This window comes from Sinocyclocheilus grahami, unplaced genomic scaffold (genome assembly GCF_001515645.1).
Source record: "Sinocyclocheilus grahami isolate Dianchi unplaced genomic scaffold, SAMN03320097.WGS_v1.1 scaffold127.1, whole genome shotgun sequence".
In the NCBI taxonomy this organism is placed as follows: Eukaryota; Metazoa; Chordata; class Actinopteri; order Cypriniformes; family Cyprinidae; genus Sinocyclocheilus; species Sinocyclocheilus grahami.
In genome coordinates this window covers 1,418,221-1,444,508 of record NW_015505306.1, presented here as the reverse complement: position 1 = coordinate 1,444,508, position 26,288 = coordinate 1,418,221, and the positions used below count along the sequence as shown (strand labels likewise).

General features: G+C 37.5%; 1 protein-coding gene across 1 annotated transcript in view; it reads right to left on the bottom strand.

The window, feature by feature from the left end:
- LOC107590439 (caskin-1-like) overlaps nt 1–26,288 on the bottom strand; it is a 93,401-nt gene that overhangs the window by 7,356 nt on the left and 59,757 nt on the right. Inside the window, exons 3-12 of the mRNA XM_016279182.1 lie at nt 11,920–12,017; nt 11,576–11,721; nt 11,014–11,109; nt 10,769–10,899; nt 5,098–5,206; nt 4,469–4,589; nt 4,284–4,378; nt 3,657–3,783; nt 1,524–1,754; nt 1,253–1,279 (exon numbers count right to left, since the gene is read on the bottom strand). Of these exons, the coding sequence (XP_016134668.1) occupies nt 1,253–1,279; nt 1,524–1,754; nt 3,657–3,783; nt 4,284–4,378; nt 4,469–4,589; nt 5,098–5,206; nt 10,769–10,899; nt 11,014–11,109; nt 11,576–11,721; nt 11,920–12,017 (1,181 nt within the window). The remainder of the gene's footprint in view (nt 1–1,252; nt 1,280–1,523; nt 1,755–3,656; nt 3,784–4,283; nt 4,379–4,468; nt 4,590–5,097; nt 5,207–10,768; nt 10,900–11,013; nt 11,110–11,575; nt 11,722–11,919; nt 12,018–26,288) is intronic.

Genomic DNA, 26,288 nt, shown 5'->3' with positions numbered 1-26,288 from the left:
TATATACAGAGGTACATGAAATATAAAAGAGTAAACATGTACTGTATATATGTGTATATACATATATATATGCCTTGGTTTACACATACACATTGGTAAAACATATATAATATATACAGATATATATGATTATATATGTAAATAGGTATCACAACAAAAGGTGTTGCAGTGCATTACAGGAGCATAGTTCATTAGGATTCTAAAGCCATCAAACCATAAGTGTACATTAATGTGTTCATATACAAATAAAAATGCAATAACATCTTACGGCAGCTGTCTATAATCATTGAAGAGTCTTACAAGAATGAAAAAATATATATTGTTAAAGGGAAAGTTTACCCTAAAATTGTAACTCTGTCATCATTTATTCACCCTCATGTCTTTTTTGTGAACACAAAATAAGAATATTTTTAAAACTGTTTTTGTCCATACAATGAAAGTCACTGCCACCCTATTTGATTTGGACCCCATTGACTCATTGGACCATTTTACAGAATCTTGTTTTGTGTTTCACAGAAGAAAGTCAGTCATATAGGTTTGAAATTACATGAGGGTGAATAATGAACATTTTTCATTTCTGGGTAAATATTCCTTTAGGGTTTATTTCAAAATGACCAGGCCCAGACAGAATGTGCAGATTTGTTTGCCATTTTACAGAAAACAATCAGCATGATTCTTCATAATGGATTTAAACATGGTGTTAAAACTTTTATTGGTAGCTGAAAGCATATTCAGATTGGCTGTGGTCACCATTCAAATTCTGTTCTGAGGGCACAGATTCCACGTGGGCCTGATGACTATTGATCATTTACAACTGAAACAGACAAACATATTCAAATGTACGACGATCCAGAGTACGTAAGAGTACCAACATGCTCCATACCAATATCAAAGTTTGGTTTGATACACAATCGCTGAAAGGATCAGAGTTAGTATATGAATGGACAGATCAGTACAGTTGAGACGAAGGAGAGATGAAACAGACAGATGTTCATTGACGGCACACACACAGACTGATGTTGTGCAGAGATGCAGGTATGGAGGGGTGAAAGGCTGACTGTGCATTCCCTGTTGGTCACGTGTAAAAGAGAGAAAGACTGAAGGGGGCAGTGGAACGAATCCCAGGTGTGGTCATCACAGAGAGGGAAAATGTAGCACCAAGATCAGGGAAATTAAGGGGTAAAAGAGGAGAGATAACAGCTTCAACAAAGAGAGGCCATGAATCTCTTTTGTGCTGGTTAAAAGAACTTACTAGCCAAATCTTGGTCATTCTTTGTTTCTAAAAAAACAAACAAATCAACACCCAAAATAATGTCAGAAAAAAAGAAACATAAATGAGGAAATAATAATTTTCAGAAAAATAAATTCAGAAAAATTTAAGGAATTATTGGAACTAATTGATTAGTTAATATTCAGACTATTAAAATGAGAACTACTGTAATTTAACACATTCCTTAAATCTTTGTGAATAATAATAATAATAATAATAATAATACAGTGGAGACAGATTAGGGGATCTGTACCTTGTCCACTGTGCGGCTCTCCTGAGGTTTTTGGGGACCTGCTATAGCCAAAGGAAGTGAAAAGTGGCAGATGGGAATGTGGTGGCGGAGGTGGAGGAGGCGGCAGGATATGAATCTCATGATACGAGTCCCCATTCACCATGGCAACGGCGGGCGACACAGGGCCGCACACCGGCACACAGAGCTGTATCTTTTGATACTGTTGGGTACAAGTGACTGTACTCCATGAACCTAGATACGACAACACAGCAACCACCACCACCACCACAACAAACAAAACAATGACAAATAAGAGAAGGAAAGTAAATTAACCCAACACAAAAATCACAACCAATCACAAAATTCAAAACAGCAAAACCATAAAAGACAAATCAAAAGGAAGAAAATGCTTTTATATTTCGAGCTGTTCAGTGTGAATGGATGTAACTATATCGTCAACATGTCGATTGATATTTTATGTGTGTACACTCAAAATATACATATATATATGAAATAGAAGCGATGCATGGAAATGCAAGGTTAGTGCATGAATTGGAGAGGAGATGGTGCTTGTAGTGAAATGCAAAGTCTTTCTTTATACTTGTTTGTGTAAGTCCCTGAGGACAAACAGAATGATCTTCTCAAATGAGAAGTTTAGTATGCATGACTCTTTTCAGTTAGTCTGTGTGTGGGTGGGTGTGCAATTTGACTATTTATGATCACTGTGAGCACAGCAGGACTTAGTAGAGGGCTTGTCTGAATTGAGAACGGTCCTCCTTTCACTAATTACATAAATATAACAGACATTACTCCAGTTACAATATTTTTTATAAAACTGCAATTTCAGTAAATAAGGGACTATAAGAATGTCCCTTAAGGATTTTAAATATTTTAAAAAGCACAATGGCATAAATAGTGGGGCAAAAACATGGATGGAGTGGAGGAGACACAGAAATGCACAGAGCAGCAGATGCAGACACAGAAATGGATACTTAGTGAAGCATGAGACACAATGAACACATAGATTAGTTCCCTGCTGTCATTCCCAAACAAAGCCATAGACTGGACATAAACCCGCTGGATGGAAAGAGAGCACTTTATGGACCGTATAAATCTGCACGGGTGCACAGAAAAGTCTTCTGATGCCCAATGATTCTTCCTATGAGTGATACACTAAAAACGTTTTTAAGGTCAGGTTTAACGGGTCTTCTTCTCTTCAAAACTGCAATTTCAGTAAATAAGGGACTATAAGAATGTCCCTTAAGGATTTTAAATATTTTAAAAAGCACAATGGCATAAATAGTGGGGCAAAAACATGGATGGAGTGGAGGAGACACAGAAATGCACAGAGCAGCAGATGCAGACACAGAAATGGATACTTAGTGAAGCATGAGACACAATGAACACATAGATTAGTTCCCTGCTGTCATTCCCAAACAAAGCCATAGACTGGACATAAACCCGCTGGATGGAAAGAGAGCACTTTATGGACCGTATAAATCTGCACAGGTGCACAGAAAAGTCTTCTGATGCCCAATGATTCTTCCTATGAGTGATACACTAAAAACGTTTTTAAGGTCAGGTTTAACGGGTCTTCTTCTCTTCTCCTCTTCTTCTCTCTTCTCTTATCCTCTCTTCTCTTCTCCTCTTCTTCTCTATTCTCTTCTGATAATTAACACCATCAGCCTCAAAAATAGGTTCTCTAGCATGGATGGAGAGGTACTTATTTGCCAATGTGAACAAAGATGAAGATCTAGATGCCCCAAGTGTTACAAAGTATTGCATACAAGTGTCTATTAAATTCCAGTCCAGCAGAGGGCGCAATCCACTGAGTTCTGCTGTTCCGTCAATATCTGAATGAAGACGTAGCCACTATTTAAGGCACTATAATCACCAGAGATTCCCTTTTGACAGCATAAAATACTATATAAACTGAGCATTATGAGATGAGAAAAGAGCTGAAGATGCTCCACATTTGCCCTGGTTTTGATGCCACAAAAGCACTGGCTCTCAATCCAGTGCACATGAGCAGCATGAGCAGCTGGCTGTAAACAGAATCAGGGTCATGTGAGTTTATCAGCATTACTAATGCATCTGTGAGTGTGTGAGGTCTCAGTAAGAGGCAGCACTGACCCGCCTGTTGTCCTCTCTTACCCGCAGCCCCAGGCCTCTTACTGATCATTTCCACCAAGCTGGAGGGGAAGTAGCCCACTCTGTCATTTCCTGTGCGGTTATCATGGATGCAGCCCTTCCACCTTCCGTCTGAATGTTGCTCCAGAACCTACATGAGTAATGAATCATCATTATCTGTCATCTACTGTATAATAATGGCAATATACATCATCTGGACATCTGGATCTTCGTAGTTATTTTCATTTAAAGTCTCATGTTTATTAACCAGTGACAGAAATATTGAAAATCTAGAACATTCCAAATACTAAAATGCAAATACTATAGAGGAAGAAGAGATCATGTAGTAAGGAGCCGATGCACTTATTTAAATAATTTTTGAAAATCTGGGGGGAAACATAGGCAACAGCACCCTCTGTTAACAAATTCCGAAAGTACACTGAACTATCTTCTATTACTACAAAGGATTCATTTGGAATTTCTAATGCAGTCAAAATTGACTTGAGACATTCCATGTGAATTTTTAAAAATGTCTACATATTTAACACAGTTTGAATTTTAATAATGCATGAGAGTAAAACAAACTGACTTCAAATTAACATCAAATATTCAACATTTGTTTTAGTGCAGGTCTTGCTGAATGAATATTACCGTGATGACATCTCCAGCCTTTATGTTAAGGCTAGTCAGGTCGTAATTGTTACAGTAGTCCTTCAGTGCCCTGACCTGCAAGGCTGCTGAGGCATCTGCATTGAGATATAAATGGCATAAGCTACTACACATCACATATAAACAATCATATAAACAACATGCATAAATATGAGACATATATTTACCCCTTTTCTTACCTCGCAGCATCTGCTTGATCTCTCGGCTGGCCTGTGTAGCAGTGAACTGGTAGACGATGTCCAGCGCTGTCTGGCTGTATGTGTTTCTCACTGTTGCATTGATGCCACTCTGTAGGGTGAAAGTTAAAGCAATATTTGATCATGTTTGGGATCCCGTGTACTAACATGGGAGATATGTTTCTTATATGAAGAGATATGAAGCTTGATCTTTTTACTTCCCATTTAGAAAGAGGTTGTATGAGAAAACAGACCAGTCTGGTCTACTCTGTCTGGCCACTTCCAAGCAATTCACTATTCAAAATAATTCAAACCTAAAAGCCAAAACCTGGTGGAAATCACCATATCATTGAAACTGCTAGTTTGAACCTAAATGGGTGGTCTGTTTGCTAGAGAAGTTGGTTTATGACAATTATGTACACTGAAGTATAACAGTCAGTTATGTTCTTAATACAATCGATGTTATCACAAACAGTATGGGTTGATCAGTCAGTCAGTTAATTAAATGTTGGTGCTTTTTCTCAATTTTAAATGATTGTTTTTATTTAGTCTCCATGTTGCTGCTGTACATGCCACTAAATTCCCTTCAAGGATCAATAAAAGTTTCTCTGTCTGCTTACATCCAGCAGGAGGCGCACCACATCAGTCTTCCCACACAGCGCAGCCTCATGGAGGGCAGTGCCCGCTTTGGTCTGCCTGTTGATGTCGATCCCAGCCTGGATCAGCAATCTATTAAGAGAGGACAAAATTAGTAACTAGTTTGACTCAACCACTGAAAGCCACTGTGATCAAACTGCTTAGACCAGAATTCATGCCTAGATTTTCATTTTCAATAAACTTGTTGCTGTTTGATGCGAAACCAGCTGGATGTGCTGTACATTATTCTGCTTATTACACAGCTACTTACAAAATAAATAAACAAATATAAATTATTGAAGTTATTGGATTCTTTTATTACATGAGGAAAAAAAAGAAAGAAACCAGAGTAGTAAAAGAGACAGTGTATGAGATTGGGTGCCAAGTAGAATATGCACTTTAGTGTCATCATACACCACAGGATGCCACATCTGACCAATTAGAATCAAGTATTCCAGAGAGCCAATTAATTAGGTGTAGAGTAAGATACGGTAAGATGATTTAGTATTTTAAATAATGTACTATATATATTAATAAAAATTACATCAAAATTAATGTATACATTCTTAAAAGTTTACCTGGGGTGGCTTCTTGCCCCAGGTTATGCTATGAGAACTAAATTAACAAATATTTCTATTTATTTCCCATTATAACACATTGGCTGATGCATCATCATCTTGCACATGCTAAACTCATTTCTAATTATGGTACAATGTAAAAATAAATGAGTGTCTTCCCCATCTTATCCTTTCATTGTATATTAATCTTAAGCACTGCAAAACAGCCCAAAAATACCCAATCAGCCTCCCGATGACTGAACGGCCTCTATTAGATAGAGCATGACCTTCTGACACTAGAGTAAATTCAATTACGGCAGCAGGACTTCAGCAAACACAGGTGGCCTGAGTCATGGCTATAGAGAGGAGGATGGGAAACTGGGTGAGAGAACTTGGACCTGGTCCCCCAATAATTAGCTGCCAAAATGACCAGTTTTAGCTTCACATAACGCCCTCTCGTGCTCGACCTCTTTTGGAAAATGCAGCAGATTAAATAACATATTGACTGGTCGGGTGTGCGCACATTGTGTGCTGAGCCGTCACTTTGCATTGGTCACATTGGAAAAATTGTGTTTCTGCTAGTGGGCAAATGGCCACATTCATCTGTGTTAATTAAAGGTATGAGAGTGTTAACACACGTACATGACACTGAGTTTAGGAGACAGCATTTTAATATAAAGGTAACAGCTTTGGTTAGAGGTGCCATGATCCATTTCTTTCACAGATATGAACAACAAATGAAGCCTGCTTTCATATTTTCCCCTCATTGCATCAATCTATTTAGGGCCGGCCAATGCGTACTGCCTTTGGGGTTACTGGATTAATGATGTAATTAACAGCCTTGCAATAGCCCGCACTCTGTTGCTGTAACCTGCACATTCACGTGGCCTATAATTAGCTCCTGGCTGATCAGAGCTGGACTTGTGCTGGATTGGAGAGAAAGAGAGATGTGGGTGCTGTGTGGGCACATGTAACAGTCTTATTCTAATGTGCGACACAGCAACACTTACAATCCAGGCAGGCTAATTAATGATGAGTGTCAAATGTGCAGTGATAGACCTGGTGATCACATGGAGATGTTTGAGCTCCCTTTATACTCTTTATGAGACACTGATCAATCTAGTACCAAATAGCCTGTCATTTTATATTTTGTACTGTTCTTCAAGGTATGGAAATCAAGAATTCATGTCACCAAGGTTAATAGCTCAAAAACAGATCACTGAGGAGTCTAATCCAGCATGCAAGACGATAAAATGAAAATTTAAATTTGTATTTATTTATATTATTATAGAATATTAATGATACTATATTTTGCGATACAGAAGGATACAGCAAGATAAACTCTGGAACTAACATTTTTTGCATGTTATTTTAAAGTCAGAACTTTTCTTTTAATTGCACACAACATTCAGCACTTAAGTGAACAATTTGTTCCTGGACAACTTTGAGTTTGAGTCTCTCGTGGTAATAAACAGTGCTCACATCTTCATACTGCATGCCTTTTAGACATAATACTGATTGGATGATGAAGTTTGACTGAGTAATTTAAATAAGTAATCAAAATTCAGTTTCTTTTTTTAGATCAAACCTTGTGTAAAATAAAGCAGTCATAGTTAGTGGTTATCAATTGCATCTATAGGCCCTATATGACAAAGTTAACATACTGTATATTTTATGCACATCAAAAAAATGTTTTTTAAGGTTTTAGTTTTCCTTAATTACAATGACCCTGGTAAGCACTCTCTATGGGTACACCAAGGTTAAACAAAATAAAGCCCAGCATAAAGTGATATTTACACTAAGCCGGCCCTTGACCTAAAAACAGTTTGACACCTTTGCACTAAAATAAACACTGACAAACAGTCACATGTTACAACTTGACACCAAGTATCGATCCTTATTGGCAACTGCACTGGTAGTCCTGTTAGCTACAGGGCTTGAGACTGAGCATATCCATGTATCATCATAATCATAATAACCAGAGGGTTGAAATTAAAAAAGCAGACAATACAATACAATTAGTTATATATATATATATATATATATATATATATATATATCAAATATGGAAAATTGGGTGTGTTATATGATGCATTGATTAATGTGCCAGTCTTATTGTTGTCCAATAAAATGTCTGATGTGCAGTGTAGCATTAGGATGGTACAAAGGCAGGACAGTGCAGAACACTTCTGATCTTCCTCTCATCTATGTCTGATAATGAAGGAGGTCTGGCTCTGGCTGTCACAATGATGGATGGCAGTGTGTTGTATTAGGGAGTGGATGGGGCCTGGCAAACCCAGAGGAATATGGCTGGGGATGGGCACACTCAACCATGCTCATGTTCCCAGTGGAAAGAAGGGAAGATGCCCTTCATCACAAGCAGGTACAGCTGTCTGTGCGCAGATACAGCAGGTGATGCTGAGGACATGGCTTATCCAGTGTCTGACTCGCTTGCGCTTGTATGTCATTGTATGAAATGCATGAAATGCATGGCTGAGCCGAGATCTGGAACGATAGATTTCTCGTCAAATGTAAATAGTTGCATGAGGCTCTGGCCATTTGTATGATAATGCAGTGGGAAGTTACATGATTACTGAATTATAGCTCATCAAAGAGCCGATCTCTGAGCTCCAGGCCAGTTCTGATAATACTCAGATCTCATAACGGATGGGGCCTGGCAAACCCAGAGGAATATGGCTGGGGATGGGCACACTCAACCATGCTCATGTTCCCAGTGGAAAGAAGGGAAGATGCCCTTCATCACAAGCAGGTACAGCTGTCTGTGCGCAGATACAGCAGGTGATGCTGAGGACATGGCTTATCCAGTGTCTGACTCGCTTGCGCTTGTATGTCATTGTATGAAATGCATGAAATGCATGGCTGAGCCGAGATCTGGAATGATAGATTTCTCATCAAATGTAAATAGTTGCATGAGGCTCTGGCCATTTGTATGATAATGCAGTGGGAAGTTACATGATTACTGAATTATAGCTCATCAAAGAGCCGATCTCTGAGCTCCAGGCCAGTTCTGATAATACTCAGATCTCATAACACACACACACACACACACACAGATCAATGGCTCAGTCAAAATGGGTGAGTGTGGAAATGAATGGAGAGATGAAACAAAGTTGTGTCTTATAATACTCAGTAAAGCAGTAGCTAAAATAAAAAATAAAATAAAATATGTATTTCAGATCAAATGTATTTTATGTCATTAAAGCCTGCCTAAAGATTTTTTTCCAGATTATTGTAGTTACTGACCAAGGAAAACAACCCCTTGATCTAAACACTAGGGAAAAAACAAGAAAACGAAGTCAAACCCCATTTTAGGCAATTTAGAAATCCCAGCCAGGACATGTCTGGGAAAAAGAGGACATAGGGTCACCCAAACAAACGATGGTAGAGTTTTTGGGGAATTATTTGAATACTATTTTGATTTTGCAGTTCCTTTTGGTGCCAGTAGAGCAGAAATGGTTTTGTTGAACATGTGATGCAAGGATATTGTAATATATGTTAAGTGACTGACTGTTTCCCCTTCTCTCTCATGAGTGGCAGTAAATCCAGCACTTCTGGCCTGCATCATCATCACATGCTCATTGGCTGCTCATTAGCATCAGTGAGAGCGTGTCTGTTTGCAGAGTCTCACTTCATCAAGCACATGGATCCATTAACACTCAAACACACACAGCAGGCCCAGCGTCACACATCACACCAATGGCTCATAAAGTCAACTTGCATTAATATGATGTAGGCTTTTCCCTTCCCCCTTTACATTTCCATCCTGTAGCTCCTGTCTACGCTACAATGTTTTGATTATGTTTATGACCATGAATAAAACAACTTTCTTAGCTCTTAAAATGAAAAGTGCTGGTTCAGCTAAAATGCAGAGCAATTCAATGAGCAATGTAAATGATCCTATTCTTAAATCGGTATCTTTGTCTTGCTTTCCTTGTTGTCCTGTTTGGACTCTCATTGTGACGGCACCCATTCATTGCAGAGGATCCACTGGTGGTGAGCAAATTATGTAATGCTAAATTTCTCCAAATCTGTTCCAGTGAAGAAACAAACTGGCCTGAGGGTGAGTAAATTGTCAGCAAATTCATTTTTAGGTGAACTATTCTTTTAAAATTCAATTATGTATTATGTCATGTAGGCTTGACAAATGAAGACTAGCTTGACCATGCATAAAACTTGTGCAGATTGATTATAACTGCATATGTAAAGACGCTTATTGAGGAGGTAAATATTTCAGTCGCCCTGTCTGAAATGAACACATATATGAACAAACAAACAAGACATCATTGTGTTAGTGTTTCTCTCTTGATAAACGACGAGTCTCCTCTCTTATAATTTCACTCAAACTTTCCTGTCCCATCCCAGAACTGCTAGGCTACATCTTTTATTCAATACACACAATCTCTGCCTGTCTGATGTGGACTGTGAAACATCCGGCTTAGATATGACAGGAAATATATTTTCTTTCACACAAACAACAGGTTTACAGATGTGTTACGAGAGATTCCTATGTGTGATGTATCATAGCCCGTAATATATGAGGCACAAATCCCGCCAGCAGCTCATGAAAAACATGTACTGTCATACTAATTTTAGTATGTACATGTTAATTTCTACATTCTACATTTACATTTTTACCATTTCAAGTTGTAAAAATTTACCTTAATTAATGTATTATGAACAGACAAGAATGAATGAAAAACTGCATATTTGTTATTATTATTATTATTATTATTAATAAACAATACATTTATTGAACTGTTATTTAAAAATTAACCCAGATTCATAAATAATGTGAAAATATTTTGTTTATTGTTAATTCATGACACCTAATGGATATGAAACCTTATTGTAAAGTGTGCATTGTTGTTGTAAAGTTTTCTTATCCCAGGAGGTTTAGTGGCTTAAAAAAGTGACCCGATTTATTTTCAGTGTCTGGTAAACAGAGGTGTAACATCGACCCGGCACAGGCAGTCTGAAATCTGGAAAAGCACACTAGAGGTGTGTCTTCTATTTTTAGAAAAGCATTCGACCATGCATCCTGTCTTTCCATCCGAGTCTCGGGGCTCTGAAAGCTCACCTAATGATGTCGATGTGTCCGTTCTTGGCAGCGAGATGCAGCGGGCTGGTGCCGTTGGGATCAGTCGAATCTCCAGGCTTGGGCTCCAATAGAGCTGCACACATGTTACTGCTCAGTAGCAGCTGGACCACCTGCAGAGCAAACAGATGATCATACACACACACACACACACAAAAGCCAACTAGAGACTGGAAAAAGATGTAAAAGTAATTTGACAGTAACCAAAAAAGCAGTGTGTGACTCACCCCAACCCGGCCGAATTCACAAGCCAGGTCCAGTGGGGTCCTCCCACCATTGTCCACTATGCAGGGGTTCGACTGATGCTGCAGAAGCATCTCAGACTGTGAACAGGTAATATAATATAATAATATACAAATATCACAACATTTTATCGTTACATGCATTTATTTATTTATTATTTTTCTAATTTATTTTATACAATATAGTGTAATTTTTTAATAGACAGTCTGTAAACAGCCCCACACTTCCCAGCTCTTTAGTGCCACACAAAACAATGACATATTTACATCCCATGTTTAAACATTTAAACAAAAACCAAAGTCTTTAAGAGAGAGAATAATAGCCACAGTATCTACTAAAACTGCCTCTTCACTAAGACTGTCTGTCTTCTTCCTTTCATTAAATGCATGTGTGTGGGATGCTCTAGCATCAAAGCATTTACTCGTCAGGTTCTGGTTCCAAGATGTCAGTATCCATAACCACATGTCAAATATTTTTTCATACACCGAGGCTCATATGGAGTCTTTGAACAACAGTGGGCATGGTGTTGTAGCAGTGTGTACTCACTACGTCATAGTGTCCGTGTTGAGCAGCCAGGTGCAGGGGGATCTGACCCTCATTAGATTGACCGTTCACTGAGGAGCCTGACTTCAGTAGCAACTTCATGGGCTCTGACTTTCCCTGCCATGCTGCATAATGCAGAGGCCGCATCCCTGGAACATGAAAAGAAAGACTTTTAATATTACTGCACTGCTAAATATACACATTAGAGTTACGCTTGTTTCAGGTTGTTTGGACGTGACATCCAAAGCAATACTGTACTTTTTTATCTGTGTGCCAAAACATGTCAAATACTTCATTTAAAGATGCCAATGTGAAGTAAAAAAATTACACTGATGTTTTTCTGGTACCTTTCTGGTCCCTGATGTCCACTATGGCCTGAGACTCCAGCAGCAGTGATATAACCTCCACATTTCCATTGAGAGCTGCATGGTGCAGTGGTGAAAATCTGCAAATAACACATAATAATGACATAAACAGGACGTCAGAATTTAATTAAGAATGCCAATTCCTTTATTGAATTTGAATTGAAAAATCATCAAACTGTTGTAAATGGAGCTTTTGGTCTTATTTTTCAGTATGAATCAGTATAAGGTTATCAAACAACAAGTGTGTGTGTGTGTGTGTACCTGGTATTTCCTACATTATGAGGACCAAATGTTCCCACAAGTATAGTAATACCAGTAAATTTTGAACTTTTTTGTTTTCCACGAGGAAACAAGCTTATAAATCACATATAATGAAGTGTTTTGAAAATCTAAAATAGCAGAAGGTTTCTGTGAGGGGTAGATTTAGGAGTAGGGTTAGGGTAACGGGATAGAAAATACAGTTATACAGTATAAAACTGTTACGTCAATGGAATGCTACCACAAAAAATGGAAACCAGTATGTGTGTGTGTGTGTGTGTGTCTGTGTATTAACTGTAATATACAATATATACATATAAAAAATACAGATAGGCATGCACACACACACGTGTATATATTTAGATATATATATATACAGTATATGACAAAAAATGACAATGGGATCATTAGGAATAACTAATCATTGTTTATTGATTTATAGTTGGCCCATAAGGTTATCAAACAACAAGTGTGTGTGTGTGTGTGTACCTGGTATTTCCTACATTATGAGGACCAAATGTTCCCACAAGTATAGTAATACCAGTAAATTTTGAACTTTTTTGTTTTCCACGAGGAAACAAGCTTATAAATCACATATAATGAAGTGTTTTGAAAATCTAAAATAGCAGAAGGTTTCTGTGAGGGGTAGATTTAGGAGTAGGGTTAGGGTAACGGGATAGATAATACAGTTATACAGTATAAAACTGTTACGTCAATGGAATGCTACCACAAAAAATGGAAACCAGTATGTGTGTGTGTGTGTGTGTGTGTGTCTGTGTATTAACTGTAATATACAATATATACATATAAAAAATACAGATAGGCATGCACACACACACGTGTATATATTTAGATATATATATATACAGTATATGACAAAAAATGACAATGGGATCATTAGGAATAACTAATAATTGTTTATTGATTTATAGTTGGCCCTGTTAATACAAAGACCAACAGCACTTAACAGATGTTAATGTCTCTTGCTCTCCTGATTTCTCCTGTGCCTCCCTTCAGCTAGACCACATCAACTGCCTTTACAAAGGACTATACTGGCGGACAACACTGTCAACCACATACACTCATTAACTTTCACAGAACTGAACATCTGAGGTTAATACAAGGAGCCTGTGTTTGAACTGCAACCTCATTCATCAATGTGCATGTGTCACTGTGTGTATGTTTGCTCAGCTGTTTTTGATAATAGCAAAGTCTGCCAGTGTAAGAACACGTGATTATATATGAGGCAGCAGATTGTGTGTGTCTGTTTGTATATACAAGATTGAATCATTCCATCTTGAATGCGGCACAAAAAACAGCTATGACTTTCCAAATAACAAACTCATACAGCTACAGTACATTCCAGTCTTCAACAGATAAAAACATTTCAGACTATTTAGAATATGCAGAAAATCACTGCCACTAAAGAACTTTTATTTATTTTAGTTTTTAATAAATCTATTGAAAATGTTTGTTCAGGGTAGTGGACAAATACTTCTATAATGAATATCCTTTATGTTCTTTAGTATTTTCCCACAATGCATTATGATTTAGCATGTCCGGAGTGCAGTAGGGTCCTGTGCTCTTAACCCAGTAGTGCAGACGGTTCTTCAAAGTGGCAGAGACAAAAAGCCCTCACTGGATTTTCTGTCACAACTCGCTCTCTGTGATTGGTGCATAAAATATGCAGTAACCATGGCTACGGTTGTGAGACTCTGGTTGTCAGTGCAACTGTGAACGTAAACCCTTGGAGTGTGGCGGCTCAGAGCAGAATACTAAACTCACAGGAACCCTGTCTGACCCATCTCTCCCTCTCTCACTGGCACTAGCATGCAGGTTTGCACTGTGCTGCTGCAGCAGAGCATGCTGGGGGATGGGCCAGAAAACTCCACTCTCCCCACCAAACGTCCCCCTTTTCCCAGGCTCCACATCACAAGCCATACAATATTCATTGTTCTCTTCACTTTGTGGCACTTTCTCTATTAGTAGGCCAGATACAGTAAGCCTCGTCTCTTTATATGCGTGTATGTCTTTCTCTCTCGTGTGTCACTACAGGGAAAGACAGAGGTGAACACATACACACATGCCGCCTGACCTACTTTTCTTAATGAGGGTACTACTAAAGCCCAAGGCGTTCCCTCCAAAGGAAGCACCATCAGCACTCCTCCATTCACTAAGCAGCATGTCTGATGAGATATTGTTTACCACCATCGTCATCATTATCATCATCACCATAATGAAAGAGAGTAAATACATTTAAAAAAATTATTAAAAGTAAACTGGGACATAAAAAGGACTAAAAGTGCTTCAGCTTTGCCATCACTGGAATTAATTACATTTTAAAACATATTAGAACAGTAATCAGTTATTTTGAATTGGAATAATATTAAAAAATATATATTATTTTACAGTTTTTTATTTTATTTTAAGTGACATAAGTAACTTTAAAACATATTACCAACTAGGGTTGCATAAAGGTGGAACATTTCCAGTACATTTCGGAAACATTACAGAAATTTAGTAAACTTACCAGGATTTTTTCGAATATTCCAGGGATTTTTGGAAAGTTTCCGGAAATTTACCGGACATTTATCACCCTTTTGCAACCCTATTACCAACCACAAACTTTTAAACAATAGTGTATATACATAATAACAAATGAAATATTTGAAATATGTGAAATAATTGTATTAAAAAAATTATATAGTTAGATGTATGTGAGATGATAGATAGATAGATAGACAGATAGATAGATAATGCAATCTAATATTAGAATAACTGTTGAGCCCTCAAGTCATAAGGTAGCAATTATAACTACTTTTGATTATTCATAACTATCAGTGGACTCACAGCTATATAAACTCACTAAACTTGTCTGCACCCTCTTTGAAATGTCACAGTTCTAGCAAGAATTGGCAGCTCTGTTACATAAACAAAAACTACCTCTTAATGTGTTACAGCAGAGCCATGAAACTACATGCTCTAGAGACTGTATATTGACCTTCACATTTCACTGTTAATTTCACTGCTACTCATCCATCAGTGATCTCACACACTTGGTTTCTGGCAGCTACATCAGTTGGATCATGGGTAATAATCCAGGCACATCTAACGCTCTACTGGCTCCTCTGCCTCTTAAACATTTATCTCCAACAAAATGCCATCAAACAAGACAATCATCTGTGTCAGTGCTGGCAATATCCGTCTCGGAAATATCTCAGCTCTAATGTTTCTCAGTTGTTCTTTCTCCATGACTTTTTTTTTTTAATGAAGGCAAGTTTCATATCGTTTTATTAAAGGGGGAGGCAGCAAATGACAGGCTCTTCCTTGCTCATAAATCAAATTCCCACCATTGCTCCTCTAGTGCTCCCATTTAAGGGAATGATCTCAGATTAGAAAGAACATTAAGAAAGTGCTTCAGCTTTGCCATCACTGGAATTAATTACATTTTAAAACATATTAGAACAGTAATCAGTTATTTTGAATTGGAATAATATTAAAAAATATATATTATTTTACAGTTTTTTATTTTATTTTAAGTGACATAAGTAAGTTTAAAACATATTACCAACTAGGGTTGCATAAAGGTGGAACATTTCCAGTACATTTCGGAAACATTACAGAAATTTAGTAAACTTACCAGGATTTTTTCGAATATTCCAGGGATTTTTGGAAAGTTTCCGTAAATTTACCGGACATTTATCACCCTTTTGCAACCCTATTACCAACCACAAACTTTTAAACAATAGTGTATATACATAATAACAAATGAAATATTTGAAATATGTGAAATAATTGTATTAAAAAAATTATATAGTTAGATGTATGTGAGATGATAGATAGATAGATAGATAGACAGATAGATAGATAATGCAATCTAATATTAGAATAACTGTTGAGCCCTCAAGTCATAAGGTAGCAATTATAACTACTTTTGATTATTCATAACTATCAGTGGACTCACAGCTATATAAAATCACTAAACTTGTCTGCACCCTCTTTGAAATGTCACAGTTCTAGCAAGAATTGGCAGCTCTGTTACATAAACAAAAACTACCTCTTAATGTGTTATAGCAGAGCCATGAAACTACATGCTCTAGAGACTGTATATTGACCTTCACATTTCACTGTTAATTTCACTGCTACTCATCCATCAGTGATCTCACACACTTGGTTTCTGGCAGCTACATCAGTTGGATCATGGGTAATAATCCAGGCAAGAAACTGCAGAGTTGCAGTTCAAGAAATGAAAAGTCATAATTAGCTGATTGGGTTTAGACAGAAGAATTAAGGCTTTATTAATGCTCACGGAGCATGGTAATGAATTCAATAAAAGAACAGCATCATTAATCCTGCCACTGAGTCGCAGCTGCCCAAACTGTGTGTTTTGAAGACATCAGCAGGTTTATAGATTAGGTTGTTTTTGATCCTCAGCATTACACACATTGTTCATTAAAAAAAATTGAGCATCATCATATGGCTGAGCTAAAGCTGCATGTTTAATTCGAGAACTACTGCTCATTTCATGTGGTAGTGACATAATAATGACATGACAATTAACCTGTTTTTGTTTTTTAAACAAATCTTTTAAGTGAACAAACCATTCTCATTCATTTTCGTACACTGACACTTATTTATTATTCACTTAAGTCTATCACTTTTGAAGCCAATGAGACCTTGGTGGCTAGAAAACATTATGATTAAACATTATAAAACTGTCTTTTATATCTTGAAGTCACACTCAACAGTTCACACAATGGAGGAAAAATGACAGATCTGCTTTGTTGTCACCCAAATGATGTTGTTGATTTTAACAAATCAAATCGGCACATAAAAAAAGCACATAAAAATGATCATTTTTCACCCTCTGCTAGCGTAAATATTAAATCTAAATAAATAGACACTGAACAAATCAATGAACTAATCTAAACTAATCATTTTAGTTAACAGACTCAAAACCCTCGAATCCTGGGATGAATCAAAATCCCCACCACCAAAATTGGAAACACATTGTACAAACACATTCTGTAGATGACAGCTAACATGTAGGGGCTGTTTCAGGATTTCAGTCTTGGAGGGCTCAGATTCTTACCTGAAAATGAACTGTTGTGGCTGAAAGAATTATTTATTGCTTCAAGAGCAAGGTTAGATTTTTTAGGGGGCTGGCAGCTATATTAATCTTAGATTTTTATGTGGGCTGAAATGAGAGACGGATGATTAAGCCCCCACAAACAGGGTCTATCAACCCTATGTTTATCAGGTCATGGGAGACAGATTTTGAATCCACCTGGATGTAATGGACAGACCGGTCTGGTATGATCCACAGTCAATTTGAAAGCTGTTATGGTATGTGATATTGACAATCACACAGAGATGTATGTGATAACATGGTAAGATTATAGCCTGGTGAACACAGCCTCACAGCAGATGGCAGTCATGTTGCAATTTTCCTCAAGCTCTTGAATAGAGCTTATCTCAGAATCCACAAAAAAGCCTCCTATTTTGCTGTGGCTCTGCTGGGCCTCAACTCTGACCGCAATGAGAGTGTGTGTTTGTGCGGCTGTCAGTACCAGTGACCTTCACACTGAGTGCCTGTGGCACTGAGACACACTGCCTTCACAAAGCTGTCTAAAACATTGTCACAACAAGCCTTTAAATCAGTGCTTAGTGTGTGCCCCATTTAAAGCGTCTTTGTTTTTATTGTTCCTGCAGATGCCCACCGGAACATTCTACTACAGAATCGTCCTAGCAGCATCAAGCACCTGTCATTCCTCATGCTGTGCTCCTGCTGCTTCCTGTGCTCCTGATGCGTCTCAAAATGCTCTGACAAACAGATCTGACATAAATATAGATTTAAATATAATAATAATAATAATTTAATACTTTTAATAAAATATTTGTAATTTAACTTTTTATTAGAGATGTTTGTGAAACATTACTATTCTTCTATTCTCACTATTCTTAAAACCTCTTCTTGCAGCCAAAACGTCACGGCACTGTGCTATGGGCAAAAATAATAATACCTCAAATCATGCAGCTTATTGAGGAGAGATGTGTTTTTTCTTTTTAAATGTAAGGATTTTTTTTAAGAGATCAGCCTTATAACTTTTGTTTCCTAGCTGTGCCAGAATGGTGGAACAAGTATGCTAAACACTAAGCTATGGTTAACACTATGTCCTAACCAGATGTGACACGACTCTGTGACATGCGATAAAAGGTATCTTTTCCATGTTAATCAGAGTTTTTGTCCTAACCAGCCACGACATACACGTGACAAGTGACATTGGATTCTATTTCAGAAACAGTTTCTATTTCTGCAACATTGCGGCTGGAACAACATACATACTATGATGAACTCAGGTACTGATTATGTACTTTATTCAATGTTGACTGAATAAATGAAAGCAAACAATGAATGTTAAACTCAATGAGAACCAACAAGCTTATTCCATAACAAAGATAATCAGTATTACGTTAAAAAAATTTTAATATTTATGAATTAAATTATAATCTTATTCATTTTGTTTTGTGCAGTGAGTTTTCAGAGTGTCCCCTCACACATGCTTCTGATTGGATGTGATATTTGATTGATTTTGCTGCGTCGCAGCAAATTGCATGTCACTGGAATCTTATCACTAGGACACAGTGTAAGACTAACTTTACTTTTATAATTGAACTTTAAGACTGATCCATGTGCAGCTCTTCAGTGGGCCTCTCAGTCACACGGGGTGTGAGATATTAAAGTGATCGCAGGGGAGGGTGATGTAGATGTCATAACTGCCAACTGGCAGTTTAAGCTCAGAAAAGAGGGATCCATTCCACTCCATTTTCTCACTGCTGCTGCTCTATTCTCCACTCAGCAGACAACATAATTTCATCTCTGCTTAGAAAGCAATAGTCTATGGAGAAGGAATTAATGTGTGAGCAATTTATCTTGCTGATACAAATGTGAGCTCGGCCTGAGGAAGGCTGTGCATGTAAACACACTACATGGCATTTGTGAGGATTCAGGCTGCGTGGAGGTATTCATGGGTATAGAGTTACAGCTTTAATTTCCTTAAAACCCAGAGCTGTGATGATGAATGCCACCGTTGTTCAGTGACAGTAATCAATAGAAGAGATTTTTTAATTATTCTGTCGGTTCCACAGCTTGACAGACTACAGCAAAATAAAACAGCCTTTGATCTATGGATCGCTGAGCTCAAAGCAGGACAGGCCCCTGCTGTATTTTTGGGTCATTTGAAATATGATTAGTGGGTGTGTTGCTGTGATTGGTTTAAGGATCGTTTTGTTAGATGATGTTTGTGTATTTGTGCCTGACTGCATATGTGTGAGAGTGCGTCAGCACGTGTTTGCCTGTCCGTCTGCGCATGTGAGAATCAGTGAGTGTTAATGGCAGTCTGCCCATCCACCGTGTACACGAGTGTGCATTTGTGTCTTCGCCGCAACGCCTTTGCTGGCTGGAGAATAGGCTGTGCTCATCACACTGACTGCAGAAACCGAAGCAAGAAAACTGATGATCTTGAAGCTTTTCTGGCTGTAGAAGAAGGCTCAGTGACAAGAGAGGAGGGCGACTATGAGGAACTGTAACACTCCCTCTCTGCTAAAGAAATGTTTGTGCATTGGTACCACAAGCTTGAAAACGTTCTCATCAAAAACCACAAAAACACATGCTTTCTTTAGCAGCCCAACACGTGATGATGTGCTTATCTGACTGACAGGTTACAAAACACTTCACACTGGTTTTCCATGTGCGACAAACACTTCCCAATCCATCCCCCATCCCTGAAGAGTTTGGAATGGCCGGCGTAGTTCACACTCTTTGGGCTCAAACTGCAATAAGTGGAAAAGCCATGCAAAATCGCTACTTGCGTGTAATTTGACCTTTTACGTTGTTCGGATTGAAATGGACCACTTTCACTCATAACGTTGTGTTTTCTGAATGTTTACATGCTCGCTTTTATATGGTTGCAATACCATCACATATGTGAACCACTACCACTCTGATACAATGTTTTTCATTGATTTTATTGCATTATTAGTTGTCTTGTGAATGTGGATGAATTGGTATTTATGCTCAGTAGATGTTCTGAGAGCATGGCTTTGTGTAGTTTTGCCGTGTGTTTAGTGTTTGAAATAAATATACTGTATTTCATGGTAGGATTATTTGTTTTGCCAAGATATATCAAGAAAAATATTTTAGAAATATAAAGGATTTTGGTCAATAAATGCACTCATGGTGGGGGAGTAGTTACGACATAGCAGACATGATTATTTTCGCAATCTTTAAATCAGGAAATGCCTTAAAGGAAACTGGTAAGACTTTAAAGAGCTCAAATAGACCAGTTAAAAGTGTGCTTGTATAAAACAATGAGAACTATCTACTGTGTAATTATGCAAACTTGTGGGGTTTTTTTTTGTCTAAAATGTAACCAGCTTTATTGTCCAAAACCAATATGACTGCAGATACCTAAAATTGTCAAATTATATACCAGAACTTTTGCTCATATGAAAAAAACTTTAAACTAATGCCATCTTAAAAAAGTGACTTTTATGGTTTCAAAGCAAGTCTCGGTATGGCTTTCACTTAATTTTTTTTTTTTTTTGGTTATATTGATTGGCAGCCATAACACGAACCATTAGTATATTAAAAGTCTAAAGCTGACGAATTGCATGGAAGAAACTGCAGAGTTGCAGTTCAAGAAATGAAAAGTCATAATTAGCTGATTGGGTTTAGACAGAAGAATTAAGGCTTTATTAATGCTCACGGAGCGTGGTAATGAATTCAATAAAAGAACAGCATCATTAATCCTGCCACTGAGTCGCAGCTGCCCAAACTGTGTGTTTTGAAGACATCAGCAGGTTTATAGATTAGGTTGTTTTTGATCCTCAGCATTACACACATTGTTCATTAAAAAAAATTGAGCATCATCATATGGCTGAGCTAAAGCTGCATGTTTAATTAGAGAACTACTGCTCATTTCATGTGGTAGTGACATAATAATGACATGACAATTAACCTGTTTTTGTTTTTTAAACAAATCTTTTAAGTGAACAAACCATTCTCATTCATTTTCGTACACTGACACTTATTTATTATTCACTTAAGTCTATCAGTTTTGAAGCCAATGAGACCTTGGTGGCTAGAAAACATTATGATTAAACATTATAAAACTGTCTTTTATATCTTGAAGTCACACTCAACAGTTCACACAATGGAGGAAAAATGACAGATCTGCTTTGTTGTCACCCAAATGATGTTGTTGATTTTAACAAATCAAATCGGCACATAAAAAAAGCACATAAAAATGATCATTTTTCACCCTCTGCTAGCGTAAATATTAAATCTAAATAAATAGACACTGAACAAATCAATGAACTAATCTAAACTAATCATTTTAGTTAACAGACTCAAAACCCTCGAATCCTGGGATGAATCAAAATCCCCACCACCAAAATTGGAAACACATTGTACAAACACATTCTGTAGATGACAGCTAACATGTAGGGGCTGTTTCAGGATTTCAGTCTTGGAGGGCTCAGATTCTTACCTGAAAATGAACTGTTGTGGCTGAAAGAATTATTTATTGCTTCAAGAGCAAGGTTAGATTTTTTAGGGGGCTGGCAGCTATATTAATCTTAGATTTTTATGTGGGCTGAAATGAGAGACGGATGATTAAGCCCCCACAAACAGGGTCTATCAACCCTATGTTTATCAGGTCATGGGAGACAGATTTTGAATCCACCTGGATGTAATGGACAGACCGGTCTGGTATGATCCACAGTCAATTTGAAAGCTGTTATGGTATGTGATATTGACAATCACACAGAGATGTATGTGATAACATGGTAAGATTATAGCCTGGTGAACACAGCCTCACAGCAGATGGCAGTCATGTTGCAATTTTCCTCAAGCTCTTGAATAGAGCTTATCTCAGAATCCACAAAAAAGCCTCCTATTTTGCTGTGGCTCTGCTGGGCCTCAACTCTGACCGCAATGAGAGTGTGTGTTTGTGCGGCTGTCAGTACCAGTGACCTTCACACTGAGTGCCTGTGGCACTGAGACACACTGCCTTCACAAAGCTGTCTAAAACATTGTCACAACAAGCCTTTAAATCAGTGCTTAGTGTGTGCCCCATTTAAAGCGTCTTTGTTTTTATTGTTCCTGCAGATGCCCACCGGAACATTCTACTACAGAATCGTCCTAGCAGCATCAAGCACCTGTCATTCCTCATGCTGTGCTCCTGCTGCTTCCTGTGCTCCTGATGCGTCTCAAAATGCTCTGACAAACAGATCTGACATAAATATAGATTTAAATATAATAATAATAATAATTTAATACTTTTAATAAAATATTTGTAATTTAACTTTTTATTAGAGATGTTTGTGAAACATTACTATTCTTCTATTCTCACTATTCTTAAAACCTCTTCTTGCAGCCAAAACGTCACGGCACTGTGCTATGGGCAAAAATAATAATACCTCAAATCATGCAGCTTATTGAGGAGAGATGTGTTTTTTCTTTTTAAATGTAAGGATTTTTTTTAAGAGATCAGCCTTATAACTTTTGTTTCCTAGCTGTGCCAGAATGGTGGAACAAGTATGCTAAACACTAAGCTATGGTTAACACTATGTCCTAACCAGATGTGACACGACTCTGTGACATGCGATAAAAGGTATCTTTTCCATGTTAATCAGAGTTTTTGTCCTAACCAGCCACGACATACACGTGACAAGTGACATTGGATTCTATTTCAGAAACAGTTTCTATTTCTGCAACATTGCGGCTGGAACAACATACATACTATGATGAACTCAGGTACTGATTATGTACTTTATTCAATGTTGACTGAATAAATGAAAGCAAACAATGAATGTTAAACTCAATGAGAACCAACAAGCTTATTCCATAACAAAGATAATCAGTATTACGTTAAAAAAATTTTAATATTTATGAATTAAATTATAATCTTATTCATTTTGTTTTGTGCAGTGAGTTTTCAGAGTGTCCCCTCACACATGCTTCTGATTGGATGTGATATTTGATTGATTTTGCTGCGTCGCAGCAAATTGCATGTCACTGGAATCTTATCACTAGGACACAGTGTAAGACTAACTTTACTTTTATAATTGAACTTTAAGACTGATCCATGTGCAGCTCTTCAGTGGGCCTCTCAGTCACACGGGGTGTGAGATATTAAAGTGATCGCAGGGGAGGGTGATGTAGATGTCATAACTGCCAACTGGCAGTTTAAGCTCAGAAAAGAGGGATCCATTCCACTCCATTTTCTCACTGCTGCTGCTCTATTCTCCACTCAGCAGACAACATAATTTCATCTCTGCTTAGAAAGCAATAGTCTATGGAGAAGGAATTAATGTGTGAGCAATTTATCTTGCTGATACAAATGTGAGCTCGGCCTGAGGAAGGCTGTGCATGTAAACACACTACATGGCATTTGTGAGGATTCAGGCTGCGTGGAGGTATTCATGGGTATAGAGTTACAGCTTTAATTTCCTTAAAACCCAGAGCTGTGATGATGAATGCCACCGTTGTTCAGTGACAGTAATCAATAGAAGAGATTTTTTAATTATTCTGTCGGTTCCACAGCTTGACAGACTACAGCAAAATAAAACAGCCTTTGATCTATGGATCGCTGAGCTCAAAGCAGGACAGGCCCCTGCTGTATTTTTGGGTCATTTGAAATATGATTAGTGGGTGTGTTGCTGTGATTGGTTTAAGGATCGTTTTGTTAGATGATGTTTGTGTATTTGTGCCTGACTGCATATGTGTGAGAGTGCGTCAGCACGTGTTTGCCTGTCCGTCTGCGCATGTGAGAATCAGTGAGTGTTAATGGCAGTCTGCCCATCCACCGTGTACACGAGTGTGCATTTGTGTCTTCGCCGCAACGCCTTTGCTGGCTGGAGAATAGGCTGTGCTCATCACACTGACTGCAGAAAAAAGGGGGGGGGGGGCCCTATTGGCCCTTAAAAATTTTACTTTTTGGAGCCAAATGTCTTTTAAGCTGACACACTCTAAAAATGCTAGGTTGTTTCAAATCTGGACTAATCCAGCTGTTGGGTTACATTTTTTTATTACATTTTTAACCCAAAAGTTGGGTTCGTCCGTATTGGTCCATCAAAGTTGGGTTGAAACAACCCAGTATTTTTTAGAGTGCAGTATCGCTAGATATTAGGGGTGTGCGATATTAATCGTCTATGATAATATCTTACTTGTTGTTTTAATGATGTGCAAGTATGTCACTTAGGGATGTAACAATTCACTCAACTCACAATGTGATGCGATTCACGATAATGATTTCACGATACGATTTTCTCAACTTTTTTTGACAAATTATAAATGAAAGGGTGTCCTTTTATTATTGCTTGGACAAAATGCTGGACATTTCTTTGTGGAATTGAAATATGTCAAATAACACTAAACTGAAATAAAAAAAACAAATCAAATAATTAAATAACACAAATAAAAGAAATCTCTTCATATAAACAAACTAAGGCTTTCCCTGTGCTCTTTCCATTTAAAATTAGAGGCAACAACTGTATCTGAATCACGATCCAAACAAAGATGCTGCATACATGCAGTTTTTAATCTAAATTAGATTGTATAATTTCGAAATTTGAAGCAAAAAGAGCATGGTCTGACTTTAGTTTTGTAAAACTATAGTAAATAAAACTCAAAATTCACTCTCTGACAGCAGGTGGCGCTTATAGAACAGCAGCTATACAGCGTTTCCTTGGTTACTGCTGTAAACAAATCAGTGCTGCGCTTATAAACACTGCTTGAATCGCTATTTTTTTATTCCATTGTTTTTACTGAGCTGCATCAACAGAAATAACTGACCATGCAGAACAAGAAACACTGGTGCTTCAACCCAGATGTCTTTCTGCTCTGTGCATTATATCTCAACACAGAGTCTTCTTTTCAGCTGTGCTGTACTCAAGAAAAATTACAGTAGAGAGCATGATTAACAACCAATATGTACACCATTATAACATCCGAGGGAAAAAATCTACAGGATATGTGGAACAAAACAGTCCAACAAATGGCGGATTTAACTCTCGATGACGCTGGCACAAATAACACAATGCTTTCTGCCTCTGAAACACTAGACAGAACTGAACAAACATCAAGGGCGGCTGAAAGAGTTATTGAATGTGGCAGGACCAATTTGGATGAGAGAAAATATGTCAAACTCTCATAACCTAGCTAGACTTTATCAGCAATCAACATGCAATTATGCTGTGCAATGTACAGTCCCAAAGAGCATTTGGACAGTTAAGCCACATTTTAAAATGTATACTATGGAATTATAGACTCTGTGCCATCTGTGGTTTAAATAGTGATGTAACGGTATGAACATTTCTTATCACGATTATAGTGACCAAATTATCACGGTTATCAGTATTATCACGATATTGTTAAAATGTGCTGGAGATGTTCAAAGAGTCACTTCACCAAGTTTTATATTTACAAATCAACAAACAACAAATAAAATTACTTTTTGTTTGCATAATCACTAAAGCAATAACATTTTCAATCCAACCGGATTTTAAATGACAACTTGACTGACAACAGTTTAATAGCATGTTGAAATATCTCATGTAAATGTTCAAATAAAGCTTTGAAAAAGTTTAATAAAAAGGTAAACTTCACATTTCAGCCTTTAAATAAAGAAAAGGGTTAAGTCTAAATTATAATAGATTAATAAATTATGATATGTATTTTATCTGCTCCATAAGTAATTCTAGATAGCTTATCTGAATTGTTTAAATGTGTAGAATCCACATAAGCTTGTTTTTCATCAACAGGTCAAAATTTACAGCAGGGCATGCAAATTTGGTCTGTTTTTGGCCAGACAGAAACTGCACACAGGCTAAATGTAAATATATGTCTCTGTAAATCCACTTGCTGACAGCAGGTGGCGCTTATGGAAAAGCTGAATTAGAGCTGTTTCCCGTAACCTCCGTGGACAAAGCAGTATTGCGATTAAGAACACTTCCTTTAGGTATTACATTAAGCGAAGATGAAAACAAAATGCCATCGAATCGTTTCTGAAGACAGTCAGAACCTTCAG